The sequence below is a fragment of the Mangifera indica genome, unplaced genomic scaffold, assembly GCF_011075055.1.
Source record: "Mangifera indica cultivar Alphonso unplaced genomic scaffold, CATAS_Mindica_2.1 Un_0003, whole genome shotgun sequence".
Classification (NCBI taxonomy): domain Eukaryota; kingdom Viridiplantae; phylum Streptophyta; class Magnoliopsida; order Sapindales; family Anacardiaceae; genus Mangifera; species Mangifera indica.
In genome coordinates, this window is record NW_025401095.1 from 334463 (window position 1) to 354806 (window position 20344).

Genomic DNA, 20344 nt, shown 5'->3' on the forward strand with positions numbered 1-20344 from the left:
TGCAAATCTCATCAATAATTTTTTAAAGACTCGGTAATATGAATCCACCCAAGGTTGTTCAAATTAATCCCATCACATATAAAATTAATTAATTGAATTATATTTTAAAGACCAAAAGACTTGTTTCCACCCAAAGTTTGACATAAATCAAGTTTCACCCGTTAATTTTTTAAAACTCAAAGTCTCATTTATGAACCAATTTATGTTAAATTTCTTAGTTAACTATAAGGATGAAGTTGTTATTTCAACAATAATATTAAAAAGTTATATAATTTTTTATATTTTCTTTCAAGATTTTATAAACTAACAACTTTACTACTGTCTAAAATTTTATGGTTTTAAAAAGTAATCCCCTCCATCCAAAACCTAGAGTTTTTTCCTCTTCCCTCTCACACCACCATCTTCGACACCGGCAACTTACCGCTTCTTTCTCTATCGCTAAGGAATAAAGACCGACGAACCAAGATGATGAACAATGACGAAGAATGAAGGCAACAAATCAAAGAGAAATCTTTGTCTCTATTGATTCAACTTTAGGAGAAAATGAATCAAACGACAAAAGCTTTGTCTGAAGCCAATTCTTGTCATCTGGCATCAACTCGACGAAGACAAAGACAAAGATTCATCTTGGTTTGTTGGTCTTTGTTCATTAGTGGCACAGAAAGAAAAGGGAAGTTGTTAATGCCGAAGATGGTGGTTGAAAAGGAAAGTAAACAAAAAAAACTCTAGGTTTAAGGAGAAAAAAATCACTTTTCAAAATTAGAAAACTTTCAACAATGATAAAATTATTAGTTTTAAAACTAAGGGACAAAATATAATAAATTATATCTTTTTTTAATATTATTATTGAAATTATGACTTTACTCTTATATATAATTGAGAAATTTAATAGAAGTTAACTCATAAGTGGAAAATTGGGTTTTTGAAAATTGAAGGCTCATAAGTGAAAAATTAGGTTTTTGAAAATTGAAGGATAAGGCTTGGAAATTACATGAAACCTTGGGTGGGAACAAGTCTTTTGGCCTATTTTAAATAACTGAATTATAGTTTTAAAAATATAATATAAATATGTAAAATAAATATAAAATATATATACAATATACATGTAAAAAAATAAAATAAATATGAAAAAATAAAGTATACTCCTAATTAGTTATTAAAAATTTTTGTCAAGTATAGTTATATAAATGTATATTAAAAAAACACTGTTTATGATTTGATTCAATTTAAAAATCATTCAAATCGCAATCTAAATAAAAACTTGTTTTAAAAAAAATTATCATTTCAAACCAAATCAAAATATAATTTTTAAATAATTTGTTCTAGTATTATGATCTGAATTAAATTATGCATAATCCTAACCTATGTAAGATTGATGTTTTCAAAGGGCAATTTTTAGGGAAAGTTCTTTCAAGGCTAGGCCAACTAAACTCGACTCTAAAAGATTTTATTGATCAGGCATTGATATTTTGAGATCGATATCATTTTACAACAAACAAAATTCCAACACTAATAGCAATAACACAAATGTCTCATACAAGTGAGAAAACATGAGAGACTGTTCTGCAAAAAATCAGAAAACAGACACAAACAAAAGGAGACTAACTTATATTGGTAACTTGCCTGGCTTCAATGTCTTTTAATCTAAGAGTTGCCGCTCTCTTGTGGGCTTCCAAGCCTTCTACTTCCGCCATGGCTGCAACATATGGACCAAGCTTTTTCAGACCTTCCTCTGTCAAGGATTGTACTGTCATGAACTTGAGGAAGGAATCAAGAGACAACCCACCATACATATGTGCGTATCCATATGTTGGAAGTACATGGTTTGTCCCACTTGCATAATCTCTCACACTTTCAGGTGTCCATGGCCCTAAGAACACTGAACCTGTAATAACAATCAAATACAGTTTCAATCCATCTTGCCTTGAGACAAAATGGTCGTCAAACTAAGCATTTCTTGTTAACCCCTCCAATAATCAGAAATTTAATTAAGCTTCAGATGTGTATTTAATTGTCAACCTATTCCGGGTACTTTCCCCATCAACGGTGTGTTTTCGCTTTTATTGGCCTTTATGGTGATCAATCACCAAGCATTATAAAGTTTACCTATGGGATCAACAAGAATAAAACATACCAGGAATTCAACTTAGTTACTAAAACAATTTACAAAATCTAACCACAGTTGTTCAAGTTAACTTTTTGTATTTGTAATAAAACCCACTAACAGAGACTTAGAACAGAATATATCAATATTGAAAGATAAGGACCGCTAGAAACTATGATTTGCACCCCTAAAGCTAAGGGATATCAAAATACACAAATATAAAGAGAATTATCAAACTAGAACACTTCATAGAACAAGAAAAGAAACATTCTAGAATAATACCTGCATTCTCAACGAAGCATTCCCATTTTTCAGCATCTTTGACATTGACTATCAGATGCTCAGGTGCATACATGTTTGAAAAAGAGACTACCTAAATCAACCAATGATGAAATTTGTTTCACAAAGCAAAACTCAAGACTTCTAATACAATGAAATGTAAACTTGAACAACAAAAAGTAATACAAGAGACGTGCATAGATATACCCAAAAGATGAAGAAAAAATAAAATCGATATCACATCTTTCATAAAAAATCTGGATATCATTATCGTTTCAAGATTTTCCAAGCACAAATTTCAAACAGTTTATATTATAGTAACTAAGGCTTCTGTCACGGATCCTCAAAAACACAGCATTAGTGTAGCTGAAAAGCCCAAAAATGTGTGGACTTGTTGCAAGAAATCAAAATTGGAGAGGCTAGCCAGAGTGAAAATCTGGAAAAGTAAATATTAGGTGCATGAAATGTATACCTAAACCAGCAGTCACTTAACCTGTAATCATATCATAGAACTTAAAAGTACTACCAAAATAGTAAAAATAAATTCATTCAGGATTGGAATTAAGAAAGCGGAGAAAGAAATAAGAGGTTTAACCTCCACTAATCACGAGCAAACACTGTGTAACTGTGGCTAAGAGCTTTTGAAGCAAACTCTCCTCTTGGAAGCTGAGTGTCCGTCATCAGTCACAGTCAACCTTCAAATCAAATTATTTAAATATATATATATATTTTTTAAATTTGCTTATGAGAGAAAAGGAAGACGAAGCTTAGGCCCTCGCCTGACGGCTCCGATTAGAGGGGAGGGAAAACGAAGAAGACTCTGTTTTGCTTTTTCCTGTGTGTTAAATACACAACAAGGGATGTTAAGTACCCCACGGCCCGTCGGAATGGGCGGCCTACCTTCCAAGCAAGCCCATAAAGTTGCTGAATATATTCAATACACGACTTTGATGGAGATCTCATATCGGTTTTGGAATCTTAATTGAGATGTGCATAATTTAGTTTGATATGATTTGAAAATCTTTTTAGATCAAATTGAAAAAATGATTTAAAAATTTTTTAAATTAAATCAAACCATTATAAGTTTCATGTCAAACCAAACCAAACAAAATTAAAAAAATATGATTTAATCTGATTTGGATTATGATTTAAACCACAATTATTAGTATATTACGATATGATACATGTAATACCCTCAGATATATTTCAGGGGTATTTATGTCTTTTAATCCTGTTTTGAGATATTTCTTATTTTAAATATATATATATATGTATATATATATATATAGAAATACACAAAAAGAAAAAGAAAAAGAGATAAAGATGTATATAAAGAGGAAAAAAAAGACAAAATAAAGAAACTTCAAGACTTTTCCCTCATCTTTCTGTCCATCCCAGCAACTACCATTCTCCATGCTAATTGCTTTTGTTTTGTGAAGATAAAGGAAGAACTTGAGAGGGTTTTGGAAGACAAAATAAGAAAAGGAAACAAAGAAGCACTTTGGAAGCTTGGTAACCAAAAGATCTCTTCCTTTTCCCTTTACCTATGTTTATATATGTATTGGATGCATGTTATATGAATATGTTAGTATATTTTGGTGTTGATTTAAGTGATTTTGGTGATAAAGGAAGCAAAACAAGGAAAATGAAGTCAACTTGCAAAAAATTGGCTTGAAATAAGGTAAGGGGTATCATCATTGATATGTTGCATGTTTTAGGCTTTTTGTTCCTTGGATCTATGTTATAAATGATGATTTTGAAGTTGAAAAATATTATTTTGCCATTTGGGGTGTCTATGTGTGTGATTTTGTTGATGGCAGAGAGTTAAACAATATTTATAGTTTTGTCACTGCATTCGTCCCATGTTTTGCTTATCTTATATTATGAATCTCAAGTGCTATTTTAGCTTGTTAGAAAGCTCTTTGAATCTTCTTTTCAATGATATATATCTTGTATGAATTAGAAATCATTTGGACTGATAAATATTGTATGAACTACAAGGACTGTTTTACCAAATAAACAGAAGAGACAATTTTTGCCACTAATTTCATCTCACGTTTTGACTGTCTTATCTAATGAGTTATGAGTGCTATTATATCTTGTTGAAAAGATATTTGAATACTCTTTTCATGGATATATAACTTGTATGAATTGGGGATCATTTGGATTATTAAATATTATATGAACCACAAGGACTGTTTTATCAAATAAACAGAGAAGACAGTTTTTGCCACTGATTTCATCCCACGTTTGACTGTCTTATCTACTGCATTATGAGTGTTATTATAGCTTGTTGGAAAGATCTTTGAATCCTCTTTTCAACGATATATAGCTTGTATGAATTAGAAACCGTTTGGGCTGTTAAATTGTATGAAAAAGAAGGTTGCCCTGCCAAATGACTATTCTGTGAACAATATTTCGCAGTTTTTGGAAAGAAAGAAAAGAAAAGAAAAGAAAAGAAAGGAAAGAAAGGAGAGAAAAAGAAAAGAAGAAGAAAAGGAATTTGGGGCTTAAGATTCAAGGGTCGTCTCAAGAGTATAGTCTGGTGAGTTATGAATAGATTTAGATGGAAGCAAGATTAGTAAAATATAAGACACGCATGCATGCTATGAACTATGAGGAGGCACTTTACACTACACTGCCCGTAGTAGGGCACGTCCATAGTAGGACATAGACCCACAGTAGGATCCGCTCGCAGTAGAGCATGCTCGTAATAAAGCTCAAATCAGATTCAGAAATAGTGTAGTGAGAAAAAGGAAGAGAGCTCGAGCTTAAAAAAGTGTCAAATCCTTATGGTTAGCTTCTAGAAAGTATTAAATAGACACCATATGGGACAAAGTATGACCCAAATAGTAAAGAATGAACTAGATTACCTCTTCATTCTCTTATAGATGTTATGATGTGAGGTTGAGTCCCGAGAGTGAGTTAGAACAAGAAAAGAGATAGTTTACTTGATTTTTCCCCTTACTGAGTATTCTTATCTCTCACTTCATTTTCTTTCATGATTGCAGGTATAAGTGATCGAGGTAGCTACGAGACAGGATCAAGTTAGCGTAGGTAGAATTGGCTGGAGCAGGTTATCTCTGGTTTATATTACATGCATACAGTGGCATGTTTTATCGACTTTTGACCTTTTTGAGATGATTGTATAGTCGTATATGATTACTCCCTATTTTCAGACGCTTTCAGATGAATTTTCATATGAGTATATACATTTTTTGTTCGATTCCAGATTTTTAGTTTTCTTGGAATACTTTGTAAACACTTTTAGTAATGCGTTTATTTTAAAGTATTTTAAAAAGAAAAAAATAGATGCTCCGAATATTAATTCGTAACATTTCTCCTTCGGTGGGTAGTACTTCTAGAGAGGGGTGTTACAATACATGGTATTTATTGTATCATATTATATGATATAATACAGATGAAAAATGATATAAATCATAAAATATATCGAATTAATACAATATAATATATATTATCAATACGAATTGATACTTTTTTCAGAGAAAATAATAGTGTATTAGGGGCGTATATGAAAAAAATTTTAAATGTTAAAGGTATTTGTGATATTTTTCAAAATGATGATATGTCAATTATGATATTTTATTATTTTATTAATATTTTAATTTTTAGAAAGCAAATCATAAGATATGGTAAATTAGGTTTTTGATATACAATAGGATACATGATTTGACTACCATAGTTTGAATTTTTTAAAATAATTTATTTATTTATATAATTTAATAAAATTAGCTGAATTATAGTTTTTTTAAAACATTAAAATTGTCCAAACCGCAATCCAAACTGAAAATAAAAAAAACAGTTTAAAAAATTTTAACCCAAACCAAACCATATTGCAAATCAAACCAAACTAATTCATAATTTTTAGTGATTTGATTTGATTTTACGGTTTGAACTAAATTATGTACACCCCTAAATCTTAATGAACACAAGTAAATAAAAACAAGATGAAGATACAGAGCTTTTATTTATTTTAGCCTAATTAAAAGGAAAGGCACGTACAGAATTAACCTCCAATATTCTCATAGAAAGATTAATTATAGTTATAGTAGCATCATCACATGGCTTTAGCTATCAACTTAATTCATAGTGGCAGCCAAGTTTCCAAACTGATTGGTGACGAACATACGTAATATCTCCCAGCTGCCTTCTTATTCAATTAATAAGGGAAGGTCATGGATATTTTGTTTACTTTTGCAAAGAGGCACTGGCCCGCTTTCCATCGCTTTATAATTTTATGAGAGATTAGAAATTCATCCTAGAAGATTCTTCAGCCCATATATTAGCTTTACTTTTGAAAGACAAAACTCTATAGACCATTTGGATGTTTAATCTGGTCATCTGTTATATAGCAATTCCTATAAAATTTTATGTAGGATTAATGCTTTTAGACTTAGATTAGATTAAAGGACAATTTTTAGGTTGATTGGATTAACCAATGATATCAGTATAAAATTATTAAAATTTTATATATAATAAATGTTTATTTATAAGATAATATTTAACAACTTGATGCCATGATAAATGCAAAACCCAGAAGCACAGATGGTGTGTTTCTGCATTTCTGAAATGTTTTTATTTTTAATTAGTATGATACGTTTTGGGATATTTTAAAAATTTGAAAAACAAGTGAAATATGTTTTAGGGAAAAAAAATTAAAAATTGATTTCATATATCACTTTCCTTCAAAATTTTAAGTTATAATTCTGACTTTGTCTCCTCTTTTCTCTAATATCTAAAGTTTCTTTCCTCTTTATCGTGTTAAAACTTATTTTCTCTCTATCTTCAGCTTCTTCAACTATCGCAAATGCTTTAAAAATTTGCTTCAACATATTTGATATACATGGTTGTTGGTTGATAGATGAAGTCGGTTGATTGCACACCTCATTGTAACTAAAAAATTGTTGTATTTTATTATTTTTTTGAAAAATATATACTATATTTTCTTATAAAATTTGGTATTTATAAAAGAATAAAACCTTTATATTTTTTCTATTTATAAGTTTTTTACTATTCAATTTCTTATATTTCTAAGAAAATATATTTTAATATTTCCGTTCCTACGTTTCCATATTTTCGCATTTGCGTTTCCAACCTTCCTAAGCATATGCTTATGGTGGGGTGTAATTTCTTGAGCATTTACAGCACAAGAGAATTCCTAGGTATATGCCTATGGTGGAGTGTAATTTCTTGAGCATTTACAGCTCGAGAAAAAGGGTAGACAGTTAATGCAAAATTTCAACAATTAGAGGCCAGAAAAAGGACAATCTCTAGTGCAGACGCGACACAAAATACTGATTTCACAACGTATCAGATGGCATAATGAACATCAAACTCAATAAAAAATGTGAATAAAGCCAAGAGCAAGACGCCCAATGAATGATTTTCTTCCTTAGTTTAAAAGGGACAAACTGGGGTAGGCCCCTTGAAGATTCCTTCAGCCAAGGAAACGTCAGTAACAGGAAACGTGTGGCACGTCCCTTTTAATTGGTTCTAGAAAGTAGAAGGATATTGATAAAAGAGACAAAGCCATAGATTTTTTTTTTTTTTAATGTTTAAGTTAAGCCCCTCTTTATTTACCCTACGATGTGTCTAGGCAGTCAAATTTTGACTAATAAGTGACATCAGACAACACCTCCTTCTACTCTATAAATTAAAACCCCAAGCCATATGTACAAAGCTTTGTATAGAGATGAATTTTTTCAAGAAATCATTGCCATACTTGGCTATGATTTTTCAACAATTTAACCTTGCATGCATGGCGATCATTGTAAAGCATGCTCTGGACAATGGTCTGAGCCCACATGTTCTGGTCGCACTTCGTATGGTCGTTGCTGCAATTCTCGTTTCTCCTTTTGCTATTGTCATGGAAAGGTATCTCTATCTCTAATTTTCTCTCTGAATGAATTCTCATGAAATTATACAATGTTATTCATATATATTATTTTCCAAGGAACACCCGGCCGATGATGACGCTCTCCACCTTTTCTAAGATCGTATTGCTCAGTTTGTTCGAGTAAGAATTTTACTCACCCACCTACATCATTTTCTTTTACCATAATCAATAACACAAGAGATAGAGCAATATTCAAATATATATATGTTTACAGACCGGTGCTTAGCCAAAATTTCTCCTATACTGGGATGAAATATACTACTGCAACATTTAATGTTTCCATGAGCAATATTCTTCCTGCCATGACATTTATAATGGCTTGGATTTTCAGGTAAATCACTATTCTCAATCCTTGTTAATGTTTGTGATGATTTCTCAATCCTTGCTTTAACTCTTTTTGCAGGCTTGAAATTGTGAAACTTAGGAAGCTACATGGCCAGGCAAAGATAGTGGGAACCCTAGTGGCTGTTGGGGGAGGAATTATAATGACATTTGTAAAGGGAACTCTCCTGGATTTGCCATGGACGAATGGAAGAACCATAATTTTCAAGAAATCGGCAACTGATGTAGAACATACAGATCTAATGAAGGGTGGCGGACTAATCGTAGTTGGTTTGTTTTGCTGGTCTTGTTTCATCATTTTGCAAGTAAGAAAATGTTCCAATCTACATATTTTCCATGGTCGATTTCAGCTAAAAATAAATTAAAATAATTCCAATCTGCGCAGGCACATATATTAAGATCCTACCCTTCAGTGCTCAGTCTCGCAGCTTTGGTTTGCATTTTAGGCTCCATCGAAGGCATCATACTGGCCTTCCTAGTTGAAAGAGGAAACACGAAAATCTGGTCAATCTTCAATCCAGATGCTAAACTTTTAGCCGTAATTTATGGTGTAAGAATAAACACTCAACTCCTCAACAAAAACAAAATATCATAATATTTTACTTAATTACCATTGCTATTCTAATATTATGATATATCCAGGGAATGATGTCCTGCTCAACCTATCTCATACTGGGCTGGTTAATGAAGAAAAGAGGACCAGTTTTTGTCACGTCTTTTAATCCTCTGGGCATGGTTCTCGTCACAATTTTCAGCTCATTTTTTCTAGCTGAGAGACTCTTCCTAGGAAGGTATGCATCATATATGCAAAATCAAATTGAAGAGATCAAATGTGAAAACAAAATTAATCAACCTTTTATTTTTACTGTGATTAGGGTTCTTGGAGCAGCTGTGATTATCATTGGACTGTGCATGGTGTTATGGGGTAAAAGCAAAGACCAACGTCATTCAAATTCACAAAACATTCAAGACAACGACGCCGTGGCCGCTGCTGCACAAAACGGTCTACAAACGGCTGTAATCAATGGTGATATAGAGAGTCCATGCCAGTCTAATGTGACTGTTGATGAGGGAACCCGTGCCTCATGTATGACGTAGTAAAGATTTCTAATAACAAATTAACCCCTTATAAATTTATAATGTAAAATAAAACCCTTTCGCTAAGGGGCTTTTCTCATAGTTACATGCGAACTTATTTATTGCAAATCTCATCAACAATTTTTTTTAATGATTTATTTTATAGAGATAAATTAAAAATTGAAAGGTATGTTGATGAAGACGGTGAAATTTTCCCATAGTGAAATTTTCCCAAAAAAAAAAATCAAATAAACATAGATTTGTCAAGAAAAAATTAATAAATTAAAGGGCAAGTAAGGAATAACAAAAGTAAAACAAAAAAAACCGTTGATGAACAGTATCAGGTATACAAACGTAGAACACAAATCAAAATCAACCGGACAGGCTACATATAATTGAGCAACCAAAGATGAAGATGTGTTAAGCAAGGTTTTAAGAACCGAATCAGATTATAAATTGTTTTGAAATCCAATTGAGATCAAACCAATCAAGTCATTTTGACCGATCAATCCAATTAGATTTTCAATTTTATATTTTTTTAAATAATTTAGTTAACTTATTAATGAAGGTATAAATTGATTCATGTTCATATACACAATATCACATAGATAACAAAATAGTATTTTATATTTTATATTGTATTCTCAATTTGAAAATAGATTTTTGAATCACTATTAATTTTACATTAGCAAAATTGCAATACATTAGTAAAATTAATTTTGTCAATTTTACAGCAATCTAACGGCCATTGTCAATTTTGAAGTCAAAATTGATAATGTCCGTTAGATTGCTGTAAAATTAATTTTGTCAATTTTACAGCAATGTAGCGGCCATTGTCAATTTTGACTTCAAAATTGACAATGGCCGTTAGAAATTTTACAGCAATCTAACGGCCATTATCAATTTTGACTTCAAAATTGACAGTGATTTGCTGAGAAAATTCATTTTTATATAAATGAAAAAGGTATTGATATTTTACTGGTTTTGGGCGTTCATTTATAGAGTAGAAAAATTGAGAGTTGAGGTGAGAAGGGAAGGCATGGATTTTGATTATAATGATGTTTTGGTGTGGGTTACTGAATATAATAAAATATTATTTTATTTTTAAATTAAAATATTAAATTATATAATAATACAGCTAAGCATATTGGAAACCTTGGAAACCAACTACTCTGCCGTATATATTCAGTAAACCCACACCAAAACATCATTATAATCAAAATCCATGCCTTCCCTTCTCACCTCAACTCTCTGTCAATTTTGTATAATCAATTTATTTCATATATGTTTGATTTTATTTATTTATTTTTAATATTTATAATGGAGGGAGACATATCTTTTATTAAAATTCAACCAAACATTCCTTTTCAGTAATTAAATTTTGGCCAAAATAAATAGCAATGACAAGCCTATTCTATTATATTTATGAATTTTGACGCATCAAAACCCTAATTAGGAAAAAGATTGTAAGATAAGATCTCTTTGGAATTTTGTACAGCGACTTTGACTACTATATTGGCAATGACAATTAATATAAAATATAAAATATATCAGCACTAATCGTTCAATTGAAGTAGAGAGTATAAATTAGGTTGTAAAACTCCAACCCTATTTTAATTTTATCTCGCCGTCAATAGAATGATAATAATAATAATAATAATAATATGTATACTTATTTTATATTCATATTATTTTTTTTAAGCTTTTATAAATATCATGTTAATATATTGATGATACTGGTAACAAAACCTATTTATTTCAAATTAAGAAAAACATAAATATCCACATGCAAAAATATTATTAATTAATTAATTAATTAATTAATTTGATGTGGGAGTGAAAAGGTTTCTCAGATGCGTCAACATGAATTGCAATTTTGCTAATGTAAAATTAATAGTGATTCAAAAATCTATTTTCAAATTGAGAATACAATATAAAATATAAAATACTATTTTGAAATGGATGACAACGTAATAAAATATGTTCAAAGTATTAAGAAATTAATTAAAATTTCAGAATACATGACATTCAGGGATGTTAATTGAAGAGGCTTTCTCAAGGAGGAGTGTTGATGATATATTTATTAAAATTATTTATTAGATAATATTTTATAAAAAATTATTTATTTATTAAATCATATTTAATAATTAATATTTTCAACTCACTAGTATCTCTGTCTTTCCAAATGCAAAACTCAAGTTCTAATCCTCTCACACTATTGGGTTTAACCCTATTGTTCGGTTTGACAAAGCAATTGAATCATGCTAAAACCATTGTAATCAAATTATGTATAGTATTATATATCAAAAATTAATTTTTTTGTATTGCATCTCGAATATCGTATTGTATTATATAATAAATTCTAATTTACATATCATCATTTTTAAAAAAAATATTAAACACTCTTAAAAATTTAAAATTTATCATATATATCCTTACTACCTCTTTATTTTCTCTAAAAAAAATATATCGATTCATATTAATAATATTTATCATATCATAAAACACATATTATATCATACGATATATTCATTGTATCATATTAATTTAACACACATTATATTATATATCATTTTTTTATTTATATCATATCATATCATAAGATATGTAATATATATTATAAGATACTGTAATATATATCATAGGATACTGATATCATGGTTCAACCAATTTAACCGATTCAACTTATTAGCAAATTATGATGAATAAATTTTGCTTAAAAATTTATAAAAAATAAAATCAATCAAGATATCCACACCTATAGAGATTAGAACATATTTTTTTTAAAGAGTAACAATTATTCATTTGATTTCAATGAAATGATTAAAATTAAAAAAAATCTTAACCCCATAATATAAAAAAAAAACATAATTTTGTAAATTATCGTCTATAAAACACATTTCAATAAATATGAGATACTTTTTTTTCTTTTTATTTTATTTTTAAACTTATTTTTCCTTATAAACCTTTAGAAATTTATCCAATCTAATAAAAAATAATCATATTACTCAAAAATAATTAAAATTTAAAAAATTCAAAAGTCAAATTCAATCAAACCCGATTTTGACCCGTTCATCCAGTCAAACCCGATCAAGTCAATAACAAAATCAATTTTTTATATTAACCAGATCAGATTTGAAATCGATTCTTGATTCAACCGATTGAACTGACTAGTCTAATCCAATTTTCAAATCATTGGTTAAAGCCTTTAACCCAATCCGATTTAATCGGTGTGGATTTTAATGCAATGGTTCAAACAGATAAATCTTAGAAAGTAATTTTTTTATGTTTCTTAAAACATTCATAGATAAAAGTAGCTAGAAAATCATGCAAATAAGAGTGGGCTAAATCGGCTCTAAAAGATTTTATTGATCAGGCATTGAGATTTTGAGATCTATATCATGTTACAATATACAAAATTCCAAACATAAATTTTGCATACAAGTGACAAAACATGAGAGGCTGTTTTGGAAAAAATCAGAAAACAGACACAAACAGAAGGAGCCTAACTTATATTGGCAACTTGCCTGGCTTCAATGTCTTGTAATCTAAGAGTTACCGCTCTCTTGTGGGCTTCCAAGCCTTCCACTTCTGCCATGGTTGCAACGTATGGACCAAGCTTTTTCAGACCTTCCTCTGTCAAGGATTGTACTGTCATGTACTTAAGGAAGGAATCAAGAGACACCCCACCATACATTCGTGCATATCCGTATGTTGGAAGTACATGGTTTGTCCCGCTTGCATAATCTCCCACACTTTCAGGTGTCCATGGCCCTAAGAACACAGAACCTGCAATAACAATCAAATACAGTTTCAATCCATCTTGCCTTGAGACGAAATGGTCATCAAACTAAGCATTTCTTGTTAACCCCTCCAATAATCACAAATTTAGTTAAGCTTTAGATATGTATTTAATTGTCAACCTATTTCGGGTACTTTTCCCATTAATGGTGTACTTTCGCTTTAATTGGCCTTTATGGTAACCAATCACAAAGCAATACGAAGTTTACCTATGGATCAACCAGAATAAAACATACCAAGAATTCAATTTATTTACTAAATCGATAGGCTATGACTTGCACCTCTAAAGCCAGGGGATATCAAAATACACAAACATAAAGAAAATTATCAAGGTAGAACACTTCAGAGAACAAGAAGAGAAACATTCTAGAATAATACCTGCATTCTCAATGAAGCATTCCCATTGTTCAGCATCTTTAACATTAACTATCAGATGCTCAGGTGCATACATATTTGAAAAAGAGACTGCCTAAATCAACCAATAATGAAATTAGTTTCACAAAGCAATAGTCAAGACTTCTAATACAATGAAATGTAAACTTGAAGACAAAAAGTAATACGAGAGACATGCATATATACCAAAAAGATGAAGAAAAAATAAAATCGATATCACATCTTTCATTTAAATTCTGAAAGTCATTATGATTTCAAGATTTTCCAAGCACAAATTTAAAACAGTTTTTATTATTGTAACTAAGGCTTCCATCACAGATCCTCAAAAACACTGCATGAGTATAACTGAAAAGCCCAAAAATGTGTGGACTTGCTAAGAAATTAAAATTGGAGAGGCTAGCTAGAGTGAAAATCTGGAAAGGTAAATATTAGGTGCATGACCTGTAATCATATCATAGAAGTTAAAAGTACTAACAAAACAGTAAAAATAAATTCATTCAGGTTTGGAATTAAGAAAGCCAAGAAAGAAATAAGAGAGTTAACCTCCATCATATCACGAGCAAACACTGTGTAACTGTGGCTGAGAGCTTTTGAAGCAAACTCTCCTCTTGGAAGGTCTTGACACTGCTTTCTGATTTCCTCTTCGATAGCTTTTAGATCAACTCCATCCCCAGCAATTACAAGAACAACTTGACTGTCTGGCCCATGCTCAGCCTAATCACAGATTGAAGGCAGTAGGTTTGATTAAGCAGAAAAAACTAGCATGAATCGTACCAAATTCATTCATTCATTCACGTGAAAGAAATGGATTTTCTGTTTCAGGACATCAAATGTAAACAAAGCAAGAAATATACAGAGTTCAAATAATGACAAAAGATTGTTTGAGATTGGCCTCTGACGCAAGATGTACTTTAACAGGAAACTTATCAGTTAATCCAGACACTCTATTACTTGATAATTGAAAAAAAAAATCATAACTATGGGTTATTGAAGTGGTTCATTTCTGCTCATACTGATACATAAGATCTAAAATCGAACACATACTTGGTAAATGTCCAAACAAAGGACAACTCATCCAATTAAAATTTCATATAACTCATAAATAATACCATGTTAACAATTAACAGAATAATAGAAGCAAAACTATAGTCACGTGGTAAAGTTCAACCTCTCAATATACAACAGGAATATCTAAAATCACAAAAAGTAGTTTTTGTCACACCCCACCCAAAAGGAAACAGGTAATGAATGAAAAATCCCAGTTGTGGGCAACTTTCTATTTAAAGTAGGAATACCAACTTCAAAAAATATAATTCTTTATTTTGGATGCTACAATTTGCAATCAACTACCTGAGAAAGCAAATCTGCAGCTATATGAACAGGATTAGCATATTTGTCTGCAATGACTAAAACTTCTGAAGGACCAGCAGGCATGTCAATTGAAATCATTGCTTCACTGTTCTGTTGAGCAGATACAAACATGAATAAACCAAATCAAAATGACCAGAGAAACAAATCTGCACATTTATCTCTGATTTTACCTTTACAAGAATGGAAAATAAGCTAATCTTAAGTCAAGGAAAAGAATACATACTTGGAGAATCATTTTTGCTGCTGTGACATACTGATTTCCAGGCCCAAAAATTTTCTCAACCTGCAAATTGATGAAGAGGAACATTTTTGTATCAAAAGTAACACAATTTTCAATAATTATTTTTTTTTAAATCTGTATTTGAACTACAAAAACTTAAAGCAGTGAATTTTATGATAAACATCCCTTTAACAAAGAAATTCATACATTCAGAATAATGAAAATGCCAAAAACATGGATTGTGTTATCTATCAATGTCTTGCATTTATAAACTATCAATCAATTCATCTAAAAACACAATTATACTCAAACTGAGATAAATATTTTAAGCAACAGACAAAAGAAATGAGAATACATATCAGAATTAAATTACACCAAGAAATAAATTTTCAGAAAATTCATACCTTTGGGCAAGATTCTGTCCCCCAAGCCATAGCAGATATGGCCTGTTAAGCAAAAATTGTTAAATTATATAAAGCATATATTTTAAACCTAAATAGGAAGCTAACATTGAAAAGAAAATACTCCTTAGTACACAACCACATATGAGGATTGTTTTACGCATACAAACCTGTGCTCCTCCAGCTTTAAGGATGTGAGTCACACCAGCTTTCTTGGCACAATACAGTACCTCCTGCAATAAAACATTGAATAGCTCACAGTAAGTGATCTCTCCGTAGAAATCTAACAGGAAAGAGAACAATCTTTCCAAATCATTATTCAACCAGTGAAATACCTTACATATGCTGCCATCCTGACTTGGTGGAGTCGCCAGAACAATAGTTTTACACCCAGCAATTTGAGCAGGCTGGCAAACATAATAAGTTCAATGTTAATTAAATCCAGCCACCGTCAACAAACAATTAAAGTTGATAATGTAATCAGTAAACTAGGACAATTAATTCATACTATACACTAGAATAACTTACCACTGAGAGCATCAAAGCAGTTGATGGTAAAACAGCAGTTCCTCCTGGTACATAAAGACCAACAGAACCAATGCTCCTTGCCACCCTTTTGCATTTAACACCCTGACAAATTTGGAATACTTCAACGTTCATGTATAAAGCAGAAAAAGAAGCAGGCAATAGTGTTGACTTACTTTCATATTCTCCACACTTTGCTCAGCTGATTTCTGAGCAAGATGAAAAGCATAAATGTTGTTGTATGCCACATCAAATGCTTCTTGAATAGCAGGGTCAAGCTGTAAGAGGACAGTTGTTTGGATAAGAGAAGTACTAAAAGTTTAAAAAATAAAAAAATCACAGTTAAGACATCAACAAGAAGCTTAAAATAACTATTTCTCTTGAATAAACACAATTAAATAGAGTACCTTTGGGTCAGGAAGCTCAGAGACATTTTCAACAATTTTGTCAAGTTTCACTTTATCAAACCTCTCAGTGTAACTGCAATAAGAATATACAGGCAGAGATTCCTAATTATAACAATACAGATCTAATTCCACAAGCCTTCAGGAAAAACAACTCAAAACAAGGAATAAAACAGAAGATTATGAAAGGAATAAAAGAAGCACCGACTCTTTCACTGAAGCGTCTCCCCTATTTCGAACATCAGAAACAATCGGTTGGACCTAATACAAAATAAATATATCATTTTTCAAATACGTGATGCACAGACTCTTTAGAAAAGGCCTTGAGAAACAAAATGAAAACTAACCGTGCTGAAAATAGACAAGAAATCAATACGAGGTCGAGCCTTCAGGTTTACCACCTCGGCATTAGAAAGCTCTGACAATCTATAAGACTTCATCGAACACCATATTCTAGTACAATTTAACCCTGTGACAACAGTATCAATTGGAGTTCATAATGAAGCAGTTCACAATTGCTTCACACAAAAGCACTTCCGAATAAAATGAAGTACCTGAAGGAGAGAATAGTGAGTTTCTACGCGCAACGAAGAATGGAAGACGAGGTTTCTGCAAAGGTTTGAGAAAAACGGTGGTGCGGTTAAAGCAGAGAAGCTGAGTGTCCATCATCAGTCACAGTCAACCTTCAACTCAAATTATTTAAATAATTAAATGATTTTTTATTTTATTATGAGAGAGGAGGAAGACGAAGCTTACGCTCTCGACTGACGGCTGTGACTTTGAAGGGGAGGAAAAAGGAAGAAGAAGACTTTGTTTTGTTTTTTGCTGTATGTCAAATACACAACAGCACATTTTTAAGTACCCCACGGCCCATCTGTTTCAATAATGGGCCCGGATGTGGTCTTCTGTCTCATGTAAAAGATGGCAGTGAGTTTTTTAGACAGTAGGAGGTGTCCATGGGAGGGGTTGGGTCGAGTTGCTATTTGGTGTGGTCCGTCTGGCTTACGGATTGTGCCGGGACAGAGCCGTCAAATTGCAGGACATAATAGCCCATTACAATGGTAACCATATGCATTTTTGTTAGTTAACCCAGATCCCATCACGGCTTACCTAGCCAACGAACCCTAGTACGACCCGAATAATTACGGGTTGTACTAGTATGGATCGTGCTATCCTATGAAAGGTTAGGTCGGTTTGATTATTTCACACCTCTATGTGCGATGGTTTTTAAAAATTAAAGATATTATATTAGAAAAAATTATCCCATTAAATCCTTTATATTATTTTTATTATAGTTATAATTTTATCCATAATAAAAATTAGTAAAGAGCACATTATAGAAGTTATTTTTACAGAATAAATCTTTTTTATTATTATTATAAAAATCATATTTCTTTGTATGAAAATTCAGTATGAAAAATTAGAACTTTAGTTCGTTCCTCCTAAAATAAAAAGAGGGAGTTTGGTTTGGATAATATTTTACTATCAAAATAGAAAGATTATCTTAAAGATAGAGTACTTAAAAGATTGATGGGTATAAATGATTACTATGTTTGATAAATTTTGATCGGTATAAATAATTATTGTGTTTAGTTAAAGATAATAAAAGATTACTAGTAAATTATTTTACTTAAATGTCATTAAATATAATTATTTTTAAATATTTTTTATATTATTTGTCATATTAATTAAAAATCAATTTATTTTTGTCTCAAAAAATTAATAAATAATAATATAATTATAATAAAATCAAGATTACGTTGTAATTTTTAAATACTTAAAGTGAAGGTAGTAATCACATTACCACCTATATTACCTACCACATCAGCATTGGTAATAGAATACTAGTATAATTTTTTATTACTAACAAACCAAATAAAGGAATAAAAGATAAATTATCAAGATAATCTTCAAAAACTATAACCAAACGACCCCAAAGAGGTTTCTCATATAAAAACAAAGTTGGGGATAGGGATAGGGATAGGAATAACTAAAATCCCGATAATTGTCGACAGGAATTATCCTCGACCTACACCCTTTATTGTCCATCCTTTTCAAAGTTTTGTCCTCTCCCTTACATATTTCCTAAACTCTTATATATCAAAATTACTTTTAAAAATGTCTTAATATCTAACAAGTATTTCATTATTTTTTTTTAATAGGGATAAAAAGAAAAAAATATGAGGAATTTTTGCAATAAAAAGGATAGAACAAAGACAAATAAAGGTTTTCGCTATAGGAACAAAGATTAAAATATTTAATTTTTATCCACTCTAATGTTATCTCTATTATTTCTCTCATTTATTATAATTATATTTGAATTTTTAATTTAAATTTATAGGCACATTTATTATATTTATAATTATATTTGAAGTGGTTTTCTCATTTCTTCAAAAGATTATATGTTTGTCTTTTCATTTTTTGTTTAATGTTATTTCATCCTTTCCCAACATCTAAGTTGTTCGGTTGCGAGCCGTTGAAATTTTTATGAGCAAAATATTTTGTGTAAAAACAGTTTATACTAATGAATAGAAATAGATTGAGGTATATATTAAATTAAAAATAAAATAAATAATTAAATTATTTAATCATAATATAACATATCAATTTATTTATCTATTATTTATACATATGTTATTACTCTTTATTTTTGTTAATGATATTTATTAATTTGTTAACTTTTGTAACATTTTTTATATAGGTAAAACTTTCAAATAAATTATTATATTTTAGTAAAAAAAATGTTATTTAATATCTTCAATTTTAATGAACAATATATTAATGATAACATAGGATTAGATTTAATCAAGATTGAAGCCGAATAATGTCTAAAGGTTTAACTCAAGATAGGCAAACTAAAGCTTACACTTGACGAAAAGATAGTGTAAGTTAAAATTCACTTTAAGTTGACTCAAATATTTGAATTGATTCAAACTCCATTTGTTTATAAAAAATAAGGTCAAAGGACTATTTTTCACTTAAGTTTTAATACAAAGACAAATATACACCTGTAGAATTTCAAAAACTTAAATATTTATAATAAAATTTCTGTTAAAAATCTCAATTAAAATTAGAGGTAAAATCATTAAAAAATTAAAATTTTATCACATTTTACTTCTCAGATTTAAAAATTTCACAATTCTTTCACCCAAAGTCTCCAAGTTTTGAAAAGTGACTATTTCACCCCTAAATCCCTAGGTTTTCTTTCTCCTTTCACCAGTGACTATCTCCGATGACGACGACCTCTAAAAACGTGACAGAAGAGTCGAAGCTGTCTTCAACAGAGTTTCTTTGTCTCCGTTGATGAAGAGACAAAAAGGCGTCATCTCTTCGTCGACATCCAAGAAAAGACAGAGATCTCGCTATGCCACTTGTGGACATTCAACCTACTCTTCAACTGTATACAATGCATCATTAGAAAAATCTATAAGGTCTTCTCCATCAGATTCCTCTTTCAATTCACCATCATCGTTGTCACTTCTTTCTCCTTCTCGTTTTACTTCAGTGGGG

At 30.5% G+C, this 20344-nt stretch overlaps 3 protein-coding genes across 4 annotated transcripts; 1 reads left to right on the forward strand and 2 right to left on the reverse strand.

Moving 5' to 3' along the window:
• Positions 1–1426: 1426 nt before the first annotated feature.
• On the reverse strand, positions 1427–3221 carry LOC123205299 (histidinol dehydrogenase, chloroplastic-like). 2 transcript variants are annotated; one of them, XM_044622229.1, is made up of 4 exons: positions 2979–3221; positions 2387–2477; positions 1787–1885; positions 1427–1696 (listed from the first exon to the last, which is right to left on the reverse strand). In XM_044622229.1, the coding sequence occupies exons 2-4, from the start codon at positions 2457–2459 to the stop codon at positions 1602–1604; spliced, it is 267 nt and encodes an 88-aa protein (XP_044478164.1). In that variant the 5' UTR covers positions 2460–2477; positions 2979–3221; the 3' UTR covers positions 1427–1601. The 2 variants fall into 2 exon arrangements, with proteins under 2 accessions (XP_044478164.1, XP_044478163.1); XM_044622228.1 differs by having other exon boundaries at positions 1427–1885; positions 2979–3216.
• Positions 3222–8162: 4941 nt separating this feature from the next.
• LOC123205345 (WAT1-related protein At2g39510-like) lies at positions 8163–9740 on the forward strand. Its single transcript, XM_044622296.1, has 5 exons — positions 8163–8278; positions 8704–8947; positions 9028–9192; positions 9285–9433; positions 9518–9740. Exons 1-5 carry the CDS (start codon positions 8163–8165, stop codon positions 9738–9740), a joined length of 897 nt encoding a protein of 298 aa, XP_044478231.1.
• Positions 9741–13059: 3319 nt separating this feature from the next.
• Positions 13060–17701, reverse strand: LOC123205295 (histidinol dehydrogenase, chloroplastic-like). Its single transcript, XM_044622219.1, has 15 exons — positions 17591–17701; positions 17389–17443; positions 17182–17303; positions 17043–17095; positions 16838–16910; positions 16607–16708; positions 16434–16535; positions 16241–16312; positions 16076–16138; positions 15909–15950; positions 15508–15567; positions 15264–15374; positions 14457–14627; positions 13899–13989; positions 13060–13508 (listed from the first exon to the last, which is right to left on the reverse strand). The coding sequence occupies exons 1-15, from the start codon at positions 17684–17686 to the stop codon at positions 13225–13227; spliced, it is 1497 nt and encodes a 498-aa protein (XP_044478154.1). The 5' UTR covers positions 17687–17701; the 3' UTR covers positions 13060–13224.
• Positions 17702–20344: the final 2643 nt, after the last annotated feature.

Bases quoted from the DNA above. Each gene is read 5' to 3' on its own strand.
- LOC123205345 (XM_044622296.1), top strand. From the start codon at position 8,163: ATGGCGATCATTGTAAAGCATGCTCTGGACAATGGTCTGAGCCCACAT. The intron at 8,948-9,027 runs GTAAGAAAATGT...CAATCTGCGCAG, and splicing joins CTTGTTTCATCATTTTGCAA to GCACATATATTAAGATCCTA. The intron at 9,434-9,517 runs GTATGCATCATA...TACTGTGATTAG, and splicing joins GAGAGACTCTTCCTAGGAAG to GGTTCTTGGAGCAGCTGTGA.
- LOC123205295 (XM_044622219.1), bottom strand. From the start codon at position 17,686: ATGTGCTGTTGTGTATTTGACATACAGCAAAAAACAAAACAAAGTCTT. The intron at 16,139-16,240 runs GTATTTCACTGG...GTTTTATTGCAG, and splicing joins AGGATGGCAGCATATGTAAG to GAGGTACTGTATTGTGCCAA. The intron at 13,990-14,456 runs GTTAACTCTCTT...TGGTTGATTTAG, and splicing joins TTGCTCGTGATATGATGGAG to GCAGTCTCTTTTTCAAATAT.
- LOC123205299 (XM_044622228.1), bottom strand. From the start codon at position 2,459: ATGTATGCACCTGAGCATCTGATAGTCAATGTCAAAGATGCTGAAAAA. The intron at 1,886-2,386 runs GTATTATTCTAG...TTGTTATTACAG, and splicing joins ATGCTTCGTTGAGAATGCAG to GTTCAGTGTTCTTAGGGCCA.